General features: G+C 37.2%; 1 protein-coding gene across 5 annotated transcripts in view; it reads left to right on the forward strand.

The window, feature by feature from the left end:
* The window catches only part of CFAP44 (cilia and flagella associated protein 44), a 148,018-nt gene that overhangs the window by 111,243 nt on the left and 11,242 nt on the right, over positions 1-25,533 (forward strand). For 3 of the 5 annotated variants that reach the window (XM_057306749.1, XM_057306750.1, XM_048215189.2), the window contains 8 exons: positions 4,246-4,423; positions 10,552-11,052; positions 13,387-13,590; positions 14,529-14,724; positions 20,683-20,793; positions 22,020-22,150; positions 23,168-23,284; positions 24,506-24,707. In XM_057306749.1, the coding sequence (XP_057162732.1) occupies positions 4,246-4,423; positions 10,552-11,052; positions 13,387-13,590; positions 14,529-14,724; positions 20,683-20,793; positions 22,020-22,150; positions 23,168-23,284; positions 24,506-24,707 (1,640 nt within the window). The other 2 variants (XM_057306751.1, XM_044382012.3) reach the window with 2 other exon arrangements.

Consider the following 25,533-nt stretch of genomic DNA (forward strand, 5'->3'; position numbering starts at 1 on the left):
TCTGCACTCCCATATTTATTGAGGCATTAATAACAATAGTTGAGACATGGAAACAACCTAAGTCTCCATTAATGGTTTAATGGATAAAGAAGTTACAGTACATATGTACACTGGAATATTTTTCAGCCTTAAAAAGAGAGAAAAACTGCCATTTGCAACAGTACTTACATGTAGAATCTAAAAAATCTGATCTCATTGAAACAGAACATATTGATGATTCCTAGAGGCGGGGAGTTGGGAGTGAAGGTGGTCAAATGGTACAAACTTCTATTTATAAGTAAAGTTCTGGAAAGGTAATATACAATATGATGACTAGTTAACAATACTGTGTTGTGTATTTGAAAGTTGCTACTAGGGTGGCTCTTAAAAATTTTCATCCAAGAAAAATTATAACTACGTAGATGGATATTAACTAAACTTATTGTGGCAAACATTTTACAATAGATAGATGTATGAAATTGTTATGTTTTACACCCTAAACTGATACAATATTATATGCAATCATATCTCAATAAACTAGAAAAATAGGCTTTTGATATTATCCAAAAATATATATTGTGGATTTGATTTGCTGGTATTTGTTACAGCCTTTTGTGTCTTTTTAATAAAGACTATTGGTCTCTAGTTTTATTGTTATGTAATATCTTTTCTGGTTTGTTATCAGGGTAAGACTAGTTGCATAAAACAAGATAAGGTTTCCTATCTCTTCTATTTTCTGAAAGATTGTGTAGGCTTCATATTATTTATTTCTTAAATATTTGATAGAATTTATCAATGAGCCAACTGGACATGGAATATTATTTGAGAGGTTATAAATACAAATTCTGATTTTTCATTAGTTATAGTGTTATTCAGATTCTATATTTCCTCTTGGATCAGTTTTGGTAATTTGTATCTTTCAAGGAATTTGTGCATTTTATCTAGGTTATCAAATTTATTGGCATAAAATAGTTCATACTATTGCCTTATTACTTTAGTTTTTGTAGTATCTGTTGCATTGTCCCTTGTTTTATTTTTGATATCATTAATTTGTATCTTCTCTCTTTTTTTTTGATCATTACAGCAAAAGTCTTGTCAATTTTATTGATCTTTTCAAGGAACTAATTTTGGTCATAGATTTTTAGAAGTATTGCTTGTCAGCTTTCTATATCATTGATTTTTCTGTTCTGTATTATTTCCTTTATTCTAATTAATTTGGGTTTAGTTAATTCTTGCTGCGTAAGTTTTAAGTTGAAGCTGTAAGCTTTGATTTTATACTTCTCTTTAAATTATAATTATTTAATTATAAATTTATTAATTATAAATTTAATTATAAATTATAAAATCATTTAAACTTAAATAATTAAATTATTTAAATTATAATTAAAATATAAATTGAAGTATAAATTTAAAGTATAAATGAAACACGGCGCTTCGTTTCGCAAGTTCTGATATATTTTCAGCATCATTTTGTCCAAGATATATTCTTTAAAGATTTTATTTATTTGAACGATAGAGTGAATGAGAGGGAGAGAGAAAGCCCAAGCCAGGGGAAGAGGGAGAAGCAGGCTTCCCGCTGAGCAGGGAGTCTGACATGGGGCTCTATTCCAGGACCCTGGGATCATGACCTGAGCCGAAGGCAGAAGCTTAACCAACTGGGCCACCCTGGAGCCCCTGTCCAAAATATTTTCTAATATCCCTTGTGATTTCTTATTGATTATGATTTATTTTTTTAGAAGATTTTATTTATTTTAGAGAGATGGAGAGAGCAGGTGGGGGGAGAGGAAGAGGGAGAGAGAGAATCTCAAGCAGACTCAGTGCTAAGCACAGAGCTGGATGCAGGGCTTGATAATACAACCCTGAGATCATGACCTGAGTCACATTCAAGAGTCAGAGGCTTAGCCAACTGAACCACCCAGGTGCCCCATAGTTTGTTTTTAAGTATGCTATTTAATTTCCCTATAGTTTGCATGGTTTAATTTCTTATAAATTTATGGGAGTTGTATGGGCCCGCATACAGTCTATCTTCATGAAAATTCAATGTGTGCTTGAAAAAGAATATCTTTTCTTGTGTTCTTTGGTGTAGTTTTCTATAAATGTCAGTGAAGACTGGGTGATTGATGATGTTCAGATCTTTTGTTTTTCCTACCTTTGAAGGGTCTCTACTGAGTGTTCCCTACCTTTAATAAGGTCTCTCTAGCTGACGAACTCATGAGTGATTTCCAGCCATGTGTAAACTATGAAAATTACTTGTTTTACAGCTTCCCAGTAATTGTATTTTCCCCAGATGTTCTTTACTTATCTTCATGATGTTTCACATTACACAGGTATAGGTTAATACTTGGCCAAAAACTCAAGAGAGCCCTATGTGAATTTCGGAAGGCATTGTTTTATGTGTAGCTCTGATATTTTTTCCCACTAAATTCTAACCACTCTGGCTTCTTTGAACTCGCATCTTTGTAACCTTAGTCATTGAGATTACCAGACTAATATTTTAGATCTCAACACTATTCCAAGTCTGGTACTTTCTTCCATGCAGAAACAGAGATAGTAAGGATTAGTTACTTCGTTTCATTTCTCACATGAATTACAGTCCAACGCTGCCTGTTATTTCAATGTCTGAACATAGTTGTTTCATGTTTTTTTGCTCAGTTTTCTAGTTATTTATAGCATGAGTATAATTATGGGCCTTGTTTCCCTCACATGGCCAGAGCTGAAGTATCTGCTTGCTCTTTCTTTTCTTCTTTCCTTTCTCTCTTTCTGTCTTCCCTCCTTTCCTTCCTTCCTTCCTTCCTTCCTTCCTTCCTTCCTTCCTTCCTTCCTTCCTTCCTTCCTTCCTTCCCTCCCTTCCTCTCTCCCTCCCTTTTTCTTTCTTTCCTTCCTCTTTCTTCACTTCCTTTCCTTTTTAAGAAATTAATCCTTCCTTTTAGTGCTATTTAACACAAAGGAATAATTGTCGATTAATACATTAGATAACACATGTTTCCTCTGCTATTGTATGTGTTTGTTTTCCTAAAGGGCTGACTGCAAGCTATGTGTACCTGTTCATATTGACTGACAGGCTTCACTTTAAAGAATTAGGTAGGTTGGGTCTTTTGATGTCTGTGCTTGGAGCTTCCTAGGACCTCTACTGATAAGATCATATCCAATCTTTTTTATAGCCTTCCCCTGGGGATATTCTGCACCATTTTCTCTGGTCTGATTTTTCCTTTAAAATTGCTATCACTGGTTTGCTCATGGCTTTCTGTCTTATTCTCAGCCTTCCTGATTTATTTCCTTTAATACCTCCACACCATCATTTCCATGGAATTTTTTGAAAATTTTATGACAATCACTTCTGTTATTTAAAAAAAGGTAAACTAAGTTTTTACTGATTAAAATACACCCACGCCATCTCTATGGCTTAATGTCTGTTGAAGGAATAAATAACCATCTTGATATAAATCACTTAGAAGTGAATGAAAGCCTAAAAATGATTCAGATTATTTCAGCACCATCTGGTAATTGGGTTTTATTTATTTCACTACGACTTTGCTTGAGGTGCTGTAAAAATACAGATGGTCCCCAGCTTAAGATGCTTTGACTTGATTTTTTTGGCTTTACAATAGTGTGAAAGTGATATGCATTCAGTAGAAACTGTACTTTGAATTTTGATCTTTTCCCAGGCTAGTTGTATATGCAGTATGATAACTTCTCATGATACTGGGCAGAAACAGTGAACCACAGCTCCAAGCCAGCTACACAGTGTTGGGGATAAACTATCAATACACTTAGAATCATTCTGGTTTTTTTTTTTTTTTTTTTTTTTACTTTCAGTACAGTAATCAGTAAATTAAATGAGATATTCAACACTTATTTGTGAAATGGGCTTTGTATTAATTTTTCCCAACTATAGGCTAACGTAAGTGTTCTGAATATGTTTAAGGTGGGCTAGGCTAAACTATAATGTTAGATAAGTTATGTGTATTGAATGCATGAGATTTATATTTTCAACTATGGGTTTATTGGTACATAACCCCATTGTAAGTTGAGGAAGGTCTGTAGTCATTAACTTAAAAAAAATGCTTGGGCTTTACAGATAAAAGTAGTACCACAGACTCAGAATTATACTTTTGCTATATGACTGAATTTGATTATATATACGTGTGTGTGTGTGTGTGTGTGTGTGTGTATACACACACACACACACACACACACACACGTATATGGTAGACAAACTAAAGTTTATTGTTACATTTGTGGCTGGGTTGTCTGTTTTTCTGATAGGTACAAGAGTAAACCTCAGGATGACTTTGAAGATCCCAAAGATGTTCAAGCCATCAAGGAGGCCCAGTTGTATATGGGAGACTTCAATCTGAAGACAGCCTCAGACTATAAGATACCTGAGCACATGAGAATAAATGCTGCCAAGAAGGAAGAGGAACTGGGACACCTAGACTCCGTGGTACTTACCCACAGCTTTCATGACAATGAGAGGCACCCTGAGTTTTTAATGGAATTCTGCTGAAATCACCCATTTCACTAGATGGTCTATAAGGATATATAATTATAGAAATTTAGAAGTGGGAAAGTTCTTCATGATTATTTAGATTGCCTCCTTTTTACAAATGAGGAAACTGAGGCCCATAGAGGACAAGAGATTTGTCTGTGATTATTTAGCTAATATGGCAGAACCAGGCTTCAAGTTAATTACTTGGCTCAATATATTTCATGGGTGAAAGTACTATATTTTATAGACTTCGAATTTCTGAAATTCAAACACGTCCTTGTTGGATATAGTTTTTGGCTGCTTTGGATTGCCAAAGACTTAGGGGAAGGGTCAGCCATTGTTTAGCCTTTTTCTTTTTTTAGGACTTATACATTTTGTAGGTGTCTCAATAATAACCAATTAACATATTCCTTTTTAAAAATTTTATCTGCATTCTGCCAAACTGCTTCCAATTATCCTGATTTCTCATCTGCATTTTCCTGCTAAAGTCTCCTCTCCCTGTCATAGTAATTCCTTAATTTGACGGGCAAGTAACTTTTCACACATTGAGACTCAGAGGGTATCTGAACTACCATTCTGAGACTTTGGTGTATGGTCACCTCCTATGGCCATGCAGCTTGCACGTTACAAGGCATCACATCAAAAAGAGTGCCAATCATACCACAGATCTAATATATTAGAATATTTTATATTTTTCTGACAAATGAAAGTAAAGTATCTTGAGAGTCTTTTTCAGTTTCACCAAAGATGCAGTACATACCAGCAGTACAAAGGATCCTGTTATGACAAATTATATCCATAAATAAATTTTCATAGTTCATAGCTATGCCTTTCTGTTTAAGCAGACATTTTGAACATTTTCATAGTGACCATATAGATTGTTTTTCGAGCTGTTCATCTAAGGTAATTCTTGATTCATTTATCATGTTCCGTCCATCGTCATAGAGAAATATTTTTTGACTACAATTTGCCAGGCATCCAACCAGAAATTTCATAATCTAGGTAGAGATGATGAATGGGTATGATGTCTTGAACTACATTACACTGAAATCCATCTCATTAAAACAGCATAAAATAACGTAGAGCACACTATTCTACAAGTCAGATCAGAATTCAGTTCCCATCGCTGCCACTTAATAGCCATGTAAACTTTGCTGGATTTGTAAATTTCCCTAAGCCTCAGTGATATTATTTGTAAAAGGGGTATTAATACCAATTAACAATATAAGACCCATCTAGTCTACCTCATAAAGTTAATGTGAAGGTCCCAGTCAATAAACGGTCATTACGATCATGACTAAATTAAAAATCACTGAAGTATCAAGGTTTTTTTTTTTGAAATAGCATATTATATATTCCCCTTCCCTGTGGTCAGTGTTGAGATATGTGTGCTATTTGGAAAATTAAGAAGAAAGTGTCAGTGTGTAAAGACGGTTCCTCAAAGAGGTGAGACTGACAGTCATCAGGCTGGCTTAGGTTTGTTCGTTTAAGCTTAATTCTCAGTCCTCCAGGTGCTTCAAAGAGGTCTCCTCATTCGCATAGGTGCTGGATTTTGAGTTTACATAATGCTTTAAACGTTTATTAAGTATGTAGAACATCTCCATTTTGTTACAGTGTTCTTGCATTATAGGTAGTAATCATTCAGGTAAGTTTTGTAAGACTGCTTGGAGAAGTGCCTTTTTTTTTTTTTTAAATATAACATTCAGTGTTATGTTAGTTTCAGGTATACAGTATAGTGATTCGACAAAACTATACATTACCCAGTGCTCACCACAGTTAAGCGTCGTCACCATGTTACTAAACAACATTACTGCAATCTTATTGACTATATTCCCTATGCTGTACTTTGTACTTTATCTCTGTGACTTATTAATTTTCTAACTAGAGGTTTGTACCTCTCATTTCCAATCTGTTTCACCCATCCCCCCACCCTACTTCTGGCAACCACCAGTTCTCTGTATTTAAGAGTCTGGTTTTTTTTGTTTGTTTCTCTTTGTTTTGTTTCTTAAATTCCACATGAGTGAAATCATATAGTATTTGTCTTTCTCTGAGTTATTTCACTCAGCATAATACACTCTAGGGCCATCCATGTTGTCACAAATGGCAAGATCTTATCCTTTTTATAGATGAATATTTCATTGTATGTATATACCACCTCTTCTTTATCCATTCATCTATGGATGGACACTTGGGTTGCTTCCATATCTTGGCTATTGTAAATAATGCTGCGGTAAACATGTGGGTGTTATATATCTTTTCAAATTAGTGTTTTCGTTTTCTTCAGATAAATACCCATAAGTGGTATTGTTGGACCATATGGTAGCTCTATTTTTAATTTTTTGTGGAACTTCCATACCATTTTCCACCGTCGGTGCACCAAATTACATTCCCACCAATAGTGCACGAGGATTTCTTTTTCTCCACATCCTTACCAACACTTGTTATTTCTTGTCTTTTTGATGCTAGCCATTTGATAGGTGTGAGGTGATATCTCATTGTTTTGATTTGCATTTCCCTGATGATTAGTGCTATTGAGCACCTTTTCATGTGTCTGTTGGCCATTTGAATGTCTTCTTTGGAAGTCTATTCAGGTCCTCTGCCCATTTTTTAATTGGATTGGTTTTTTTGGTGTTGAGTTGTATAAGTTCCTTGTATATTTTGGATGTTAACTCCTTATTGGATACATAATTTACAAATATCTTCTCCCATTCACTGGGCTGCCTTTTGATTTTGTTGACTATTTCCCTTGTTATGCCAAACATTTTTATTTTGGTGTAGTCTCAACAGTTTAGTTTTGCTTTTGTTTCCCTTGCCTTAGGAGACCTATCTAGTAAGATGTTTCTATGGCTGATGTTAAAGAAATTACCGCCTATGTTTTCTTTTAGGAATTTTATGGTTTTAGGACTCACATTAGGCCTCTAATCCATTTCAAGTTCATTTTTATGTATGGTATAAGAAAGTGGTCTAGTTTCATTCCTTTGCACGTAGCTGTCCAATTTTTCCAGCACCATTTGTTGAAGAGACTATATTTCTCCCATTGTGTATTCCTGCCTTCTTTGTTGTAGATTAATTGACCATTTAAGCATGGGTTTATTTCTGTGTTTTCAATTCTGTCCATTAATCTATGTGTCTATTTTTGTGCCAGTACCATATGGTTTTGATTACTACAGCTTTGTAGAATATCATGAAATCTGGGATTGTGATACCTCCAGTTTTGTTCTTTTTTCTTAAGATTGCTTTGGCTACTTGGGGGTCTTCTGTGGTTCCATATAAGTTTTAGAATTATTCGTTGTAGTTCTGTGAAAAATGCTGTTGGTATTTTGATAGGGATTGCATTAAATTTGTAGATAGCTTTGGGTGGTATAGATATTTTTAACAACATTAATCCTTCTAATCCGTGAGCATGGAATATCTTTCCATTTATTTGTGTCTTCTTCAGTTTGTTTCATCAATGTTTTATAGCTTTCAGAGTACAGATCTTTCACTTCCTTGGTTAAGTTTATTCCTAGGTATTTTATTCTTGTTGGTGCAATTGTAAATTGTTTTCTTAATTTCTCTTTCTGCTACTTTGTTATTAGTGTATAGAAATGCAACAAATTCCTCTATATTAATTCTGTATCATGAAACTTTGCAGAATTACTTTACCAGTTCTTGTAGGTTTTTGGTGGTCTCCTCATGATTTTTCCAATATATAGTATCCTGTCATCTACAAATAGTGACAGTTTTATTTCTTCCTTGGATGGAAGTAAATATGGATGTCTCTTATTTCTTTTTCTTGTCTGATGTTGTGGCTGGGACTTCTAGTACTATGTTGAATAAAAGTGGTGAAAGTGGACATCTCTGTCTTGTTACTGCTCTCAGAGGAAAAGCGACCAGTTTTTCACCATTTAGTTATGATGTTAGCTGTGGGTTTTTCATATAAGGCCTTTATTATGTTGAGGCATGTTCTTTTTAAGCCTACTTTGTTGGGAGCTTTTTTTTTTTTTTTAATCATGAATGGATGATGAATTTTGTCAAATGTTTTTTTCTGCATCTATTAGGATAATCATATAGTTTTCATTCTTTTTCTGGTTAGTGGGATATATGACATTGATTAATTTGTGAATATTGAACCATCCTTGCACCCCTGGAATAAATAATACCTGATTGTGGTAAATAATTTTTTCAATGTATTGTTGATTTTGGTTTATTAGTATCTTATTGATTTTTGCATCTATGTTCATCAGACAAATTGGCCTGTAGTTATTATTTTTATAGTGGCTTTGTCTGGTTTTGGTATCAGGGTAATGCTGGCCTTATAAAATGTACCTGGAAGCTTTCCTTCCTCTTACATTTTTTGGAAGAGTTTGAAAAGTATAGGTATTAATTCTAATTGAAATATTTGGTAAAATTCACCTGTGAGTCCATCTGGTCTGGACTTTGGTTTTTTGGAAATTTTTTGATTACTGATTTAATTTCATTGCTAATAATTAGTCTGTTCAGATTTTCAATTCCTTATTCAGGTTTAGGTTGTATGTTTCTAGGAGTTTATTAATTTCTTCTAGGTTAAACAATCTGTTGGCATATAATTTTCCATAACATTCTCTTACAATCTTTTTGTATTTCTGTGGAGTTAGTTGTCATTTCTCCTCCTTCATTTCTGATTTTATTTATTGAGGCCTCTCCCTTTTTCTTGATGAGTCTAGCTAAAGGTTTATCATTTTTATCTTTTAAAAAACAGCTCTTTGTTTCATTGATCTTTTGTTTTTTTAAATTTGTTTCTATTTCATTTATTTCTGCTCTAATCTTTGTTATTTTATTCCTTCTATTAGCTTTGGGCCTTTTTGGGTTCTTTTTCTAGCTCCTTTAGGTGTAAAATTTGGTTGTTTATTTGAGCTTTTTCTTGTTTCTTGAGTTGGCCTGTATCACTATAAACTTCCTTCTTAGAACTGCTTTTGCTGCATTCCAAAGATTTTGGACTGTTTTTCTTTTTCTTTTCTTTTTTTTTTTTTTTTTTTTTTTTACTGCCTCTTTGATTTCTCAGTTGAGCCATTCATTATTGAGTAGCATGTTATTTAACCTCCATGTATTTGTGTTTTTTCCTTGCAATTGATTTTTACTTTCATACCATTGTGGTCAAAAAGGATGTGTGATATTTCCATTTTTTTGAAAAAATATATATATATGTATATATGTTAGGTCCATCTGGTCTAGTGTGTCATTCAAAGCCACTGTTTCCTTGTTGATTTTCTGTCTGGGTGATGTATCCATCGATGTAAGTGGGATGTTAAAATCCCCTACTACTATAGTATTACTGTCAATTTGGAGAAGTGCCTTTGATCCTTTTTTTTAAACCTGTATATTTATGCAAAGTAACTCTTAATAGCCTTTGGACCATCTCATTTGCCTAATTGTACACAGGATTAGGGTTCCATGTACCTGTAGGCTCTGGTAAGAGCATTTTGGAAACAGCTGGTAATGAGGGAGCAATGGACCACTATGGCTCCTTGGGCTTGAAGCAGGGGGCATAGTTTGGCTTAGATAAATGGAGAAGGAACCAAGAAAGTATCCTGTAATCTCTTGGTGTGCATGATACAGAAATTCAGGATCATGACATTGCCTGCACAAGGAGTAACAGGAATAATGTGGCCAAAATGCAGAATAAAAATGGGCTAAACTTTGGTTGGCCCTCAGTGGGCAACCCTAATGTGTCTAAGCCCGTGGAATTTGAGTTTCCATCAGGGATAGACAGTCATATGTATATGTTCCTCGCCAAAGATGACCTTCCCCTCTCTAGGCTCTGGCTGAATACAAGCCTTCAGGAAGGACTTCTGGTTGGTCAGAAGAGGACAGCAGAACTGAGCCCTACAAGCCAGCCGAGGGATACCAGAGTTCACATCCACGCTGTCTTCCTCTTTTGGAGAAGCTAAATGGAAAACAGCCTAAAAGCTAGAGAAAAGAATAACTTAGTAGTGAATAGAAATGATCAGATAATTTTTTTTCTTGGATTTTTGTTAGGCATACCAGTCAAGGGACCAAAATCATATTTCAAATGTCATTTGTGAATCAGTTGTCATTTTGTTTCCTTCTGTTCTTTCTCTCAGGCCCATTCAAAGAAAAAGAACATGAACAAATGTATCCTCTCTCTTCGTGACCTTAAAGTGGCCGTCATTGAGGAGATACAGTGCCTGGTTCAAGAACTGAAGGACATACAGTCAACTCTTCACGTATCCAAGCACATTCCTATTCCCCAAGTCCCCCAGATACACCCGGAAGAAGTTCCAGAAAAGAGATTTCAGTATGATGAGGAAACTCTCCTAAATTTTAAGCGACAGCAGATGAAGATTCAGGATGAAACGTCCTCCCAGCTGGAACAGGGAGGGTCTGCAGGCTCGGGTGGAGGATTCCTCAGACTCTCTTCTAGAAAGGACGGTGATTTGACGACAAGAGATTCGTTGTCTAGATCATCAAAGGCATCAGCGTTCTGTGTAGATACTGCAAAGTTACTGGAATTTGAAAAAGCAGATCCAATTGATATAGAGCTGGAGATTATGAAAAGGGATGAGATTAAATACTTGTACATGCAACAGTATTTGACCAACAGGGTAAGGGATGACACTGCCTTTTTAAAGCTGAAGAGAGGAGAGCAGAGAAGAACATCTACTTTCTTATTTACTGATTTAAATTTTCTCTACGATAATCTTTCCTAAGCACTGACCGGCCCACAACTCCCTGAAGGCTTAGCTTCCTCCCCATCCCCGGCCTTCTGATAATTACTGTGCTCTGCCCAAGAACTTGAGAGTCTTAAACGTTTTGCTTTGGGAAAAGTTAAGAATTAAGGGCAAATCCACGTTAATTGGCATCTAACTGAAGTCTCGGTAAAGGGGAAGTGATGGAGCAGTTTTCAGATGACGGATGGAACATAATTTAAAAACCTGCCGGAGAAAATGGGGCACCCTCTGCTTTTTACATCCTCCTCTTTCTCTAATGTGTGATTTGCCTCTTTGGCGGGAGTGTTTATGGTGATGGCTGGCTTCAAAGTTGTTCTGGACCTGGAACGGCACCTTTTTTTTATTTCTAGGAAACCAATCCAGGTTGGGGCCAGTTGTACAGGAGGTGTTCTGAATCTGGAAGGAAAAGGACCTTTGCTCCCTGCTGCCAACCGTGTAGAGCTCCCCTCCTCAGTGTCTGTCTGGCTCCACCCTGTGAAGGAACCCCCTCGAGCTCCCCAAATGTATTCTTCACTCATTTTCTCTACTTCATCCAGCCTTGCTTTCTCCCTCTTCCTGCTTCTCCCCACTCCCGTTCCTCACCCCCATTCTGAATTTTGTATTTGCTTTCTCCTTTGCTATTTCCTCCCACCTGCAATGATTTCCTCTCAAATGTGAGTCATCATGCGAAACCCAGCCTAGTTCCAAACCTTCTCCAGAATCTTCTGTCCACATGACATACTCTTCTTTTGGCTAACCTCCAGTTGCACCTATAAGCTGCACCTCATGTTTTCCACTTATCTTTCTTGCTGTTTCATGTGTGTTAACTTTTTAAATTGAAGTATAACCAACATACAGTGTCATATTAGTTTCCGGTGTACAGTAGAATGATTCAGAAACTGTGTACATCACTCAGTGCTCATATGTGTTAGTTTTGTCTTGCAAATTCTATTGCACAGTTCTTGAGAGAAGGGCCACATACAATCATCTTTTGATTCCCCTGCAGTGTCTAGAAAATGCCAGACATATAGTAGATATTCAATAAAATGTTTGGTTTAATGGTAACTAATTTATTTCTGGTATCCACTTAACACATGTATTGGACATTCTTTGTGCAGGAACAGTGCTAGGTAGGTAGCAGGGATGCAATAATACTTGAGCCAGATATATTCTCTATCCTCATAAAGCTTACGGGCTATCAGGTGAGTGAGATCAAAACAAGTGTGAGCCTTACGAACTTAAACACCTATGTGGTACAGTTTTGGGATGGTGTTACACTGAACAAATATAGCCCTGCCTCAAAATTTAAAAATAATTCAAACGTGTTGAACAAACATTAAAGAGGAGACCACTTAGGCTACAACTATACATAAGTAAACATTTAAATTTTTTCTCCTTTTTTTTTTTTTTCTTAAGCTCTCAAATCCTTTAGCAGTAGTTTCACTGTCCCAAACACACAGATCTCTTCCTTTTCCTCAGCCACAGGCCGGGCCCTCCCTCATCGCAGGTCCTTGACTGCTGAGGTCCCCCATCATGCATGACCCAGTGACAAACGTAGAATGGTTTGTCTTCTACCTACTGTCCTAGTTTTCTCAGGAAAACCAGCCCCCGGGACTGTCTCTCATCTCTTCATGGCCTTTGGGATGGGGTGAGGGAGAAGCTGTGTCAAAATCAGAGCAGAACTGAGCCTTTAAAGTCACTGAGATGGCAGGGGGAGAAGGTCTAGACCAGGACTTGGGATACTTCGTTCTCAACCCAGCTCTGTCACAAATTAAGTCACCTTTTGAAATGTTTGAAAATTTTCAAAATCAGAAGTTGAGAGGAATATGTCGTGCTTCCTGTATGAAAGGCAATGTAGAGACACCGTGGGGTAAAGTAGAGGCAGATAGAAACACTACGCACAAGGAACTCCTAGTCTCTGATTTAAACCGGATAGTACAGCAAGAAGGGCATTCTTGATTGATGGCTTAATCGTGGTAAAGAAATAGCTGGAAGGACTAGTAGTTACAGAATCCCTACCACTTAATAAATTTATATAAATTTTATAACGTTGATAAATTGATTTATAGGACTACACATATACATGGGAGCCCATATAATTCTTTCTCCATAATAGCAGTATAACGAGAAAATGCTTTCACCTAAACAAATTAGGATTGTTAGATAGTTTTAAAAGTACACTTGCCTTTCTTAACTTCTAACATACCGTCAAATCGTTTTCCACCTCAGATCAAAGAACTGATAGTCACTTTTGATGCAGAACTCCGTGTCCTGAGGCATCAGAAACTGAAACTAGATACTCAGATGAAATTATCTGACCTTCACCATGTCACATTATTTCAAGAAATGCTTCTCCTCAAGAATTTTGAAAAACAGGAGAACGTACTTCAAGAGCGCGTTAATTCTTTAGACAAAGAAGAGCAGGATATGCAGGTATGAACGGGCAGGAGAATGCTGGCTGGCTGTGTCCTTCAGTTATGGAGGAGGCTTGATTCTTTGTTTCCTTCTTCATCTTCTCAATTTCCCCTGTTCTAGTCCTCCTCTCTTGTCTTTTGTCTCTCCACCTCCCCCACCCCCACCCCCACCCCCTCCTTATTCTTGCTTGCTCTGCTTTTGGTATGCTTGGTCAGAGAGGAGTGAATCAGATTTTACAATGAATTTGATTTGATGTTTTATATGATAGGAAAATAAGTTTTCAAAAGTGAGCCCTCTATTTAGTTTACAAATTTCAAAGTATTTTTTATTGTCACTAGCTACCATAGAAAGTTGAGTTTTGATTATACGTTATCCTTATGAACATACTTGGAAAAGAAATTGGCTGGTTTCTCAAATATGGTAGCTAGTTTAATGGTAATATATAATTGAGTATCATAGGAAATAAGTTTCTTTGTTTGTTATATGTATATTAAGTTTAAAGAGATAAATGATACCATCCAACTTTTGCCTTGAAGGAAAAGGATTCCATCAAATAGATATTACATACTGAAGAGTAACATCATTTTTAAGGTATATCTGCTGCAAGGAGAGATGAGGTGTCCTTTTGTTTTAGTTGTCATGTGTTCTTATGAAAAACATCTTTTGTTTTTGAGACCACACATGCAAAAATATTAGCTGACAGTAAAAAATTCACTTAATTTAGATTTTTGAGGAAGCTAAACATTAAAAAGCTGATCTTACCCGATTCTGAACTTAACTGATTTTTACAAAAGACTTATAAAATTTTAACCAAATAAATGGATGGCTCTGCAAACATCAGAAATGTAAACTTCTATGAAGAAGGTTAAAAAAATGTTGTGAACTCTAATATACATTGTTCTCTGAACCTGGTTTATCCGAAATACTTTCACTTATTCCTATTTTTGTTCATTTAGTGGAAAATAAATGAAACTCTTAAAGAGATGGAAGAGAAAAAGAATGAAATTGCCAAGCTCCAGGACCAAGAAAAAGCACTCTATGCTGGTTTCCAAGCAGCCCTTGGAGAAAACAATAAATTTGCTAATTTCCTCATGAAGGTCCTCAAGAAGAGGATTAAGAGGGTGAAGAAAAAGGAGGTTGAAGGAGATGCTGGTTTGAATTTCTTTTTAACATATGATCTTATTTTTTTCTCATTAGCATGAAATAGAGAAATAACTAAGGGCATATTTGACCCCTTTTTTTCCTACAACATGGACAGTTAGAGGTTCTGTGGGCTTGAAGGGCAGAGGGTATAAACCAGTAAGTCTCTAACCCTATGGAGTTAATTTTTGTGTGTGTGTATCTGGTCCGAGACAGCTTAGTGTAGTTTCGTGTAACAAGCACGTCTTTTGTGTTTATTTGCCAACTGAATGTCATCTTTGGCAAAATATCTCTTTATGTCTTTTGCCCATGTTTGAATAGGATTTTTTGCTTTTGTCCTCTTGAGGTTTAAGCGTCCTTTGTATAGTCATCTAGGCACTAGTCCTGTGTCAGACAGGTACTTTGCAAATATTTTCTTCCATTGCGTAGCTTGTTTTTTCATCCCCTCAACATGGTCTTTCAGAGAGCAAAAGATTTTATTTTTGTTGAAGTCCAATTTATCAGGTGTTTTATGGGTTGTTTTTGTTTTTGTTTTTGTTTTTTTGTTTTTTTGTTTTTTTTTGGCTCTTGCTTTGCTGTCAAAGTCTAAGAACTCTTTGCCTAGCCCTAGGACCCAAAGATTCTCTCCTATTTATTTCTAAAAGTTTTATAGTTTTACATTAAAGCCTGTAATCCATTTGGGCTTAATTTTTATATAAGGTGTGAGACGTAGATCAAGGTCTTTTTTCCCTTCTGTGAATGTCTAATTGCTCCAGCACCATTTGTTGCAAAAGCTTTGTCCCATTGGATTGCTTTTGACCTTTGTCAAAAACCACTTGGGTGTATTTGTGTGATCTGTTTCTGGGTGTTCTGTTCTGCTGATCAGTTTGTCTAGCTCCCCACCGGTGCTGTAGTCTTGATTATGGAGGCCATTGAGTTCTGAAGTCTGGTCAACTAATTCTTCCCATTTTATTCTTCTTTCTCAGAATTGTTTCAGCTATTCTATTTCCTTTATCTTTCTATATTTTAGAATAATTTTTTTGTATCTACAAAAAATCTTGTTGAAATTTTAATAGCAATTGTGTTAAACTTTTATATCAGTTTGGGAAGTATCTGCATCTTTGTTGAGTCTTCCAGTGAGTGAACACAGTATGAATTTAGAGCTTTGACTTCTTTCATCAGCATTGTATCATTTTCAACATGCAGTTCAGGTTCATGTTTTGTTAGATTTATACCAAGTATTTCCCTTTTTTAAGTGACTATATTTTTATTATTATTTTTTTCAGAGAAAGAGCGAGCAAGTCAGGGGGGAGGGGCAGAGGGAGAGGGAGAGAGAGATTTTCAAGCAGACTCACTGCTGGCTTGATCTCACCACCCTGAGATCAAGACCTGAGCTGAAATCAAGAATCGGATGCTTAACCGACAGATCTACCCTGATGCCTCTTAAGTGATTTTTAATGCTTTTTTTTTTTTTTTTTTTTTTTTTTTGGTGGTAGAAATATTTTATTAAAATCTCACACAAAGGCTGCCTGGGTGGCTCAGTCAGTTAAGCATCTGACTTAGGCTTAGGTTGTGATCTTAGGGTCCTGGGATCAAGTCCTACATCGGGCTCCTTGTTCAGAGGGGAGTCTGCTTCTCTCTCTCTCTCCCCACCCTCCCTCTCAAATAAATAATAAATAAAATCTTTTAAAAATCTCACACAAAATCCTAGAAAATAAGGGAAATAAGTGTACATTAGTATAATTTTAGAGTGCTATTTTGTTTTTAATCTTGGTGTCACACGTTCACACTAGTACATAGAAATACAGTTGCTTTTCAGATGTTGATCTCCTATCTTGTGACCTCACTTATTAGTTTTAGACGTTTTTGATAGATTTCTTGGGAATTTCTATGTAGACATAATTTTATCTGCAAATAGGTTGTTTTATTTCATTCTTTCTGATCTTTATGCCAATTTCCTCTTACTGCCTTATTGCACTGTTTAGAACACCCAGTACTACATGGAAATAGAGCGCTGGGAGCTGACATCCTTGCCTTATTCACAGTCTGAGGCAGAAAGCATTTAATCGTTCACCATTAAGTATGCTACCTGTAGGTATTTTTAGATACTCTGTCAAGTCGAGGAAGTTCCCCTCTGTTCCGACTCTTCGTAAGTTTTTACCATGAATGGGTGTTGAATTTTGTCAGATGTTTTTCTGCATTGATTGATGATTGTGATTTTTTTTTTCTTTAGCCTATAATATGGTGGGTTACATTGGCTGATTACTAATCATTGAATCAGACTTACACCCTTGAAATACTGCCCCCATGGTGTATAATTCTTTTTATATATTGTTGAATTCTATCTGCAGATATTTTATTAAGAAATTTTGTGCCTAGGGGCACCTGGCTGGCTCACTCGATAGAGCATGCAAATCTTGCTCTTGGGGCTGAGTTCAAACCCCATGTTGGGTGTAGCGCTTACTTAAAAAAAAAAAATTATGTCCATTTATTCATGAGGATCATTGGTCTTTAGCTTGCTTTTTCCTCTTTTTTTTGTGATATCTTTGGTTTTAGTATCAAGATAATATTAGCTTCACAATGTTGAATTAGGAGGTCTTCTCTTCGATTTTCTGGAAGATAATGTGTATGGTAGTAATCCTTTAAATGTTTGGTAGTGTTCTCCAGTGAAACTATTGGGACCACAGATTTTTTCCTGTGATGTTTGGTTAGGATATTCTCCCAAAAGTTTTGTCTTGTTAGGCCACCTCTTTCTTGGCCATTTGGCTAGAGAGAGTAGGCTCTGGTTGGTCCATTTTATATCTGCACCTACTGCTGTTTCCAGGTTGCTGATTTACTCATTTCTAAGTCTGAGATCTAGGAGGCAAAGAGAAGACCCAAAAACTAACCACAGTGTTGTTCCTTACAGTCTGAGGTTCATATTTAGTCTGCTTTCTTTCCATTTTTCAGAATCTTATGTTTGTTCTACATATAATGTCCAGGTTTTACCGTATTTTGCAGGAGGAATATGAAAAAAAAAATCTAAATGTCTTCCTGAAAAGAGAAAACTATGTAGGAATTTTGAAGTCTAATTTTAAAATTTGGTGATTTATTTCATAAGGTGGTACAGACCACTTATAGTAATTTTGAGATCTGAAATTTAAGGAATCTTCTAAAGTATGAGGTCCATCTCTTATTTCTAATTCAGTGTTCCATAAAATAGAAATTGCCAATTGGTGATCTGTGGTTCATGGACTGCTTCAATGTGTTTAAAAAAAAAATGGGATAGAACTGTGAACAAGAGGTCTTCAATTCCTTATCTGAAACTCTTGGGGGCAGATGTGTTTTAGTATTTTTTATATTTTTTATATTTTATAAAAGATATTGTATATGACACTGTAAAAGAAAAAAACATTCATGGCCCTTGTTAAAGAACAATAAGGCGACTTTATTCAGGGGCATCATTACAATGGGATCTTATAACGGAGGAGAGAGATCAGCCCAACTCTGAATACAACAAGGTCAAGTAGGGATTTACAGCCAAGGAGCAGGGTGGGAGTCAGTGGACGGAAAATTACTAAGAGGTCGGGTAATTCTTTGCTAGACTGACCTAACAAGATTTTTGCTGACGATGGGCCAAAGTGAAAAGATAGGGTAAGGATTAAGGAAGAATCTGATCAGATATTGAGCGTGTGAGATTTTTACTAAACTGACTCATTAGGATTCTTGCTAAAACTGGACTAAACAGGTCAAGGACTGAGCTCATGTCCACTATGGGTTGGAAGGAGGACTCCGAGGAGCCTGACTCAAGTTTGGTCAAAGGATCGAGTCTGTGTCAGCTAACACCCCAGCAGGCCTTAGTGCAGAATCTCCAAGTCCAACACCTTCATATTTCTGCAGCAAGACACAAATATTCACACTAAGTAGGTTAAATAAAGATAGTAAATAACATTACTTCAGATAAGTTATGAAGGTCTTCCCCCCCCTCCCAAGTCATTGTTAATTAGGAATTGTGGACCTAGAAAACCAAGTGTGTGTTAGATGGGTCACAGCAGAAGCAGCTTGGCAGTTTGGTCTCAACCCCCTTTGATTCAGTGCATTGAAATTAATCGAACAACCTTCTTCAGGCATTTGAGTTTGGGTGGCTGTGTCCCCAGCCATTTATTTATTTGTTTGTTTCTTTTTACTTGGTTATTTTATTTTGTAGAGCTTTATTATTATTTTAAAATTATTTTTTGATTGAAGTATAATTGACATACAATATTACATTAGCTTCAAGTGTACAACATAGTGACTCCAGCACTCTCTGTGTTACGCTCAACACAAGTGCAGCTACCATCTGTCCTCATGGAACACTAATATAATACTACTGACTGTATTCCCTATGCTGTGCATTTCATCTCATGACTTATTCATTCCATAACTGGAAGCCTGTGCCTTCCACTCCCCTTCACTCATTTTGCCCAGCCCACTGCCCCCCCTTCCATTCTGTTTGTTTGTTTTCCATATTTATGGTTCTGTTTCTGCTTTTTTTTGTTCATTCATTTGTTTTGTATTTTAGATTCCCTGTGTAAGTGAAATCATATGGTATTTGTCTTTCTCGGACTTATTTCACTTAACATTATACCCTCCAAGTCCATCCATATTGTTGCAAGTAGCAGGATATCATTTCTTTTTTGTGACTGAGTAATAATCCATATCTTGGTCATTGTAAATAATGCTGCAATAGACATAGGCGTGCATACATCTTTTTGAGTTAGTGTTTTCATTTTCTTTGGGTAAATACCCAGTAGTGGAATTACTGGATCATATGGTAGCTCTATTTTTAATTTTTTGAGGGAATTCCATACTGTTTTCCACAGTGGTTGCACCAATTTACATTCCCGCCAACAGTGTGTGAGGGTTCCTTTTTCTCCCTATCCTTGCCAACATTTGTTATTTCTTGTCTTTTTGAGTCTAACCATTCTGACAAGTGTAAGATGATATCTCAGTGCGGTTTTGACTTGCACTTCCCTGATGATGAGTGATGTTGAGCATCTTTTCATGTGTCTGTTGGCCATCTGTGTGTCATCTTTGGAGAAATGTCTATTCAGGTTCTCTGTCCATTTCTTAATCAGATTATTATTTTTGTTTTGGTTTTTGTTTTGGTTTTCTTTTTTTGGTATTGTGCAAGTTCCTTATATATTTTGGATGTTAACCCATTATTGGATATATCATTTGCAGATATCTTCTCCCATTCATTGGGTTTACTTTTTGGTTTGTTGATTATTTCCTTCATTCTACAAAAGCTTTTTATTTTGGTGTAATTCCAATAGTTTATTTTTGTTTTTGTTTCTCTTGTGTTAGGAGACATATCTAGAAAGATGTTTCTATGGTCGATTTCAAAGAAATTAACTGCCTACGTTTTCTTCTAGGAGTTTTATGGTTTTAGATCTCACATTTAGGTCTCTAATCCATTTTGACTTCATTTTTATGTATGATATAAGAAAGTGGCCCAGTTTCATTCTTTTGCTTGTAGCTGTCCAGTTTTCCCAGCACCATTTGTTGAACAGACTATGTTTTCCCCATTGTGTATTCTTACCTCCTTTGTCATAGAGTGACATAGAGTCCCATATAGTGTGGGATTATTTCTGGGCTATTTGATTATCAGAGCTTAGTAGTAGATCTTGATATCTGGGATTGTGATACCTCCAGTTTTGTTCTTTTAAGATTGCTTTGGCTATGCAAGGTCTTTTGTGGCTCCATATAAATTTTAGGATTATTCATTCTAGTTCTATGAAAAATACTATTGGTATTTTGTTAGGGATTGCTTTGAATCTGTAGATTTCTTTGGGTAATATTTTCTTTAACCATATTAAACTCTTCTAAAAATATTGACTAATTGCCTGGCTAATCTGTTATTTTCCTAGTGACTAACTCATTGAGAAAAAAAAAACTTTATTTTTTAAAATCTGAGATTTAGCTTAACACAGGAACTTCTCTGCTTGTTAATAATTCTCCTTCTCTATTTAGAGGAAGATGAAGATAGTGATGAATCAAGTGAAGAAGAATCGAGCTTAGAGAGTGATGAAGATGAGTCTGGGTCTGATGATGAGGTTTTCGATGATTCTATTTGCCCAACAAGTAAGTTGGATGAAGCCATATGTTCTCTGTGAAGTGTGAATATGGGCTGATAATATCAAGGAGATCCTTTTTTGGTTTCTCGGTTGTCTCATAATAAAATTTGAGGAAAGTTTGGTTGAAGTTTATGATGTAGTCTAAGGAATACTTTTATTTGGCTCTCTGGATGATTTATTTTCTTTTTCCTTAGGCAGCCATTTATGAATGACAAATAATTTGCAAATAACTTATAGTTGGTTCAAAGTCAAATTATGCAGAAATAACAGATTGCATCGTGTGTGTGTGTATCTTTTTTTTTTTTATGAAACTTTCTCTTTTTGACAAACCCATTCAAATTTTCATATTTAAAATCCATTTTGTAAGGGCACTTTGTGCCGGTTTCCTGGAGATGCTTAGCAGTTTATACTCACTGTTTTCACTGGTAAGACCCGTCTGAAGCACCCAGACCAATATTCTCACAGTCTCAATAGATGAATAGTCCAGTAGAAAAAAACAACTTCTTTTGGATATGAAATTTGTTTTTGTAGCCACTTAACATAGATTTTTAAATCAAATTTTAAAGCTTAATTTCAAATAAAGTTTAAATTTTGTTTTAATGTTGTAAACAAGAGTCTTCCTAAAATCATATGTACGAGTGAAACAGAGCTCAAAAGGTTATAAATGCAACTTGTTACAGCAGGATCCTTGTAAACACTCCTTGTTTACAGCAGGATTAAATGGCCTGAAAAAAGGCTCTAGTTAGAACTAAGGTTCCTAAATTCCATGGTGGTACTCTTATTTTCACATTCTTTCTCTATTGCTTGGTGGATAAATGTGACTGTGGTGTGATATACTGGAAATTAATACAGAGATACTGTGCCTGAGTCCCATGGTGTCACATATCAGCTAAGTGACCTCTCTGAGACTTTGGGTCCTCACCTACAAAGCGGGAAGAGCAGTTTCTACCTTGCAAGGGCCTCGGAGACGAGTGAGATAACGTACATAAAAGGCCTAAACAGAAAGCCTGGCTCACGGGACTGCTCAGAACATCAACGCTGGTCTCAGAATTACTATCATGATTACTTATTTATAATTTCCACCTGCAACAGTGGAGCCCGAGGTGGAGTGAGAGCGTGCTGGAGTGGACCCACAAATGGTCATTATTAATTCTGAAGCTCCGAAGTGCACACTTCTAATGTCGGTACATTCCATATCAATGGGGCTTCTTTTAATTTTGACTGTCTTTTCAGATTGTGATGTGGGTCTTTTTGAATTGGCCCTTCAACTTCGAGAGAAAAGGCTGGACATCGAGGAGGCCTTAGTTGAAGAAAAGAAGATTATCGATAACCTCAAAAAGGAACATGATACACTATCCAAAAAAGTATGACGGTGTGCTTACGTATTTATCCTCTCCCGGCGCGCTGGCTGCCCCCACCCCCAGCTACTGTATTGCTGTTTCGTAGCCGTGGCAGGAGTTAGGCCTTCTCCCCAGAGAAGAAACTTTTTAGGTGTTAGATTTTAAGTTTTCCCTCTTCAAGCACAGTTGTGGTGGGAGCCGTTGGCTCTTTTGAAGATTGGACTTCCTTTATCTAAATCATTACTCTCCAAACTTTTTTATTACATCTATCAGTTAAAAAAATTTGTGGAGCATGTATCCCCACAGTATATGTATATTTATTTACAAATTATATTCATGAACTGTTGTACCAGTATATTTTGTACATTAGGAAACATTCACAAAAACAAAAATGAAAAAGAGTAAGATAAAAATAAATAGAAATAGAAACTGATCTTTTCTTTCCGTGCCCTAGTAGTTCACTTTATTGACACGGGGGACGTGCATCCCATGTTGGAGACCGCAAAGCTGCACTTCTGGTGTAATTATGTTGATGGATTTGATTTCTGCTTATTTGCTCATTTTCCCCTTCAATACTCTTTCCTAGGATAACATCGCTTAATTGATATTCACAAATATTTTTGATAGATTGCTTTTCCTTTCAAGTTTTTTAGACGAAGAACGTGTTTTATGAGTACTGTAGTTAGTAGTTTTGTTGCTTTAAAGGGCTTTTTCCTTTCGTTTATTGAGGTCACTTAGGGCCCAAGATGGCCCACCACCTTGACAAAGACATTCCATGCTGAGAGCTGCTTTTCATGCAGAAAATAAAAGGGAGATGACGACATGCCTTCTGACCTTTTATTCGCAAGAGCTTTACTACTCTGGGGACTTAGGAATGTTTGAAAAAGTAGTGTGGATCATGACGTCGCAGGAAGAAAATACACACATTCCTGGGCTGCAAACTGGGATTATCCGTTTAATCAGAATGACCAACAGAGCAGGCCCTGCTCATCTCCCCAGATGTCCCCATTTATCACATTTCGCACACGGGGCTTTCCACAGGTAAAAGTTGTGGCCACTAACCTGAACGTGGCGGAGGAGGCCCTGGAAGCTTACCAGCGAGAGAAGCAGCAGCGGCTGAATGAACTGCTGGTCGTGATTCCACTCAAGCTCCACCAGGTGACGGGTCTAGAGAGGGTGTCCCGCCCGGGCTGCGCAGGAGAGCCGCCACAGCCAGGCTTTCCCAGAAAAGATGCATGGGTCACTCGTGAGAAGAAATGCAGCCCTTTGCTGAGAATTCTACCCAAACAACGACACCCCAACTTTTCTTATCCATTCTCAGATTGTTGAGGAAGAGTAATGGCCAAACACACGTATTTCCTGATGGCCCATTATCACTTCCAAAGTCCAGTGAATTGTTTCAGGTCTGACGAAATGAGCCTATGGCTTAATTTTTATAAATTTATTTTTTAGTTTATTTTTTTATTTTTTAAAGATTTTATTTATTTATTCGACAGAGATAGAGACAGCCAGCGAGAGAGGGAACACAAGCAGGGGGAGTGGGAGAGGAAGAAGCAGGCTCATAGCGGAGGAGCCTGATGTGGGGCTCGATCCCATAACGCCGGGATCACGCCCTGAGCCGAAGGCAGACGCTTAACCGCTGTGCCACCCAGGCGCCCCTTTAGTTTATTTTTTTTTAGTAATCTCTACACCCAACGTGAGGCTCAAACTCACGATCCTGAGGCTAGGAGTCACATGCTCTCCCAACTGAGTCAGCCAGGTGTCCCAAGGAGCTTCTGACTTAAGAATGGAATGGCTTGGAAGTTGAAATCTTGGATCTTGTGCACATGTCCCTTTTCCCACCATCTTCAAATAGACATGAATTAATGTTGCGAGAATTATCATAATCTCAGCTTGTTAATGAGAGAGGGCAGGACAAAAGGAAAATGTCCTTTCTCTTTCTTCCCTCCTTGTTCATTTCCACACTCATTAGAATTACAGCTTATAGTAAGGTGCCGAGATGCATTTCGTACCCTATTTTGTCAGGTAAAGAGAGGAAGCTGTATTTTAGAAGAAAAAGCTTAGATCAGCTTCACATAGATTTTGTGTCACCTGACCCAAACTGGATTAGCCTTCTGTAGCGATTTGCCTAATACGCCCACAGGGAGACGTTTGTTCCGTGGTTATGCGGCAGATATTAGGCATGGTCTGGGGAAGGGCTGGCTGTCCCTGCAGGGACATAGAGTGGCTTACTGTCCGAAGGCAACTCCAGCTTTTACCTTACTCAGCGGTGGGCGTGACAGAAGTCCGAAGGCAATGACCTAAACAAGGGACAGAAAAGGAAGTGCTTTCTATGATCTTACATTTAGTTTGCTCTTGGTTTTGTTTTGGTTTTCATAGGTAGAGCATGTAGTATTTGGAGAAATACCTAATGATCTTTCTGGAACCTTGGTCTTTTCAAACCATTCCTTGGGACGGCTGCAAGAACGAATCATCCAGCTCCATGAGGAAAATTCCAAGCAGCAAAAACTTAACAAGGAATGCCGGGAGAGGCGCAAACAGCTTATCCGAGAAAAGAGAGAGATGGCAAAAACTATAAGCAGTGAGTAACTAAGCCCAGGGGTCATCCAGTACTATGTATTGGTAAGAGAGGGAACTATGAAGTGACCACCTCCAACTGTGAAAACAGTAAGTAATCACAGAATCAGAACCACTGAGCGCGAGGAAACGCTTTCTCGTCTTCTTAGCTACCATCTCTCCCATACCACTGATTGGCCACCCTCTTGTTTTAAAACAATAAATCCTTTATCATAGAAACTCTCTCTCTTAAGTTTAAAAGGTTTTATGCATGATGAAATATAGAGTGACATCGTAACCCACGTTCTAGCCACCAAGCTTAAGGAATCAAAACAGTGCAGATCGAGCTGAAGTCCCTCCTCTTTCTGATACTGTTCCGCAAGCCCCGCCCCCAGGGCCCGCGAGTCGCTGCGCACACATGCAGATGGACGTATCCACACGCACCGTGTGGAACTACTTTGCATGTTTTTAACTGTAATATTATTCATATCATTTTGCAGTTCACTTTATTCAGCCAGTTTCTGAGAGTATCCATAGTGCTGTAATTTATTCACTTTAACTGCTACAACCGTATTCCATTGTAGGACTTCCTTCTGTTGATGGATATTTCGGGTGTTTGTAATTTTTCACGATGCCAGAGCTGTGGTAAACCTTCTTGCTCACATCTCCCTGTGCCCGGGAGAAGATGAATCCCCAGGACCGGGGTGTCTGGTTGTAGAGGGGTGTTACCATTCCGGGCACTCCTGTATACTGCCAAGCTGCTTTCCAACGTGGTTGCACCACTTTCTCTCCACCGCCCCCCGCCCCCCCAACACACACACCTGCCACTTCCCTGGCAGTGAGAATGGCCC

The sequence above is a fragment of the Ursus arctos genome, unplaced genomic scaffold, assembly GCF_023065955.2.
Source record: "Ursus arctos isolate Adak ecotype North America unplaced genomic scaffold, UrsArc2.0 scaffold_4, whole genome shotgun sequence".
NCBI classification, from domain to species: Eukaryota; Metazoa; Chordata; class Mammalia; order Carnivora; family Ursidae; genus Ursus; species Ursus arctos.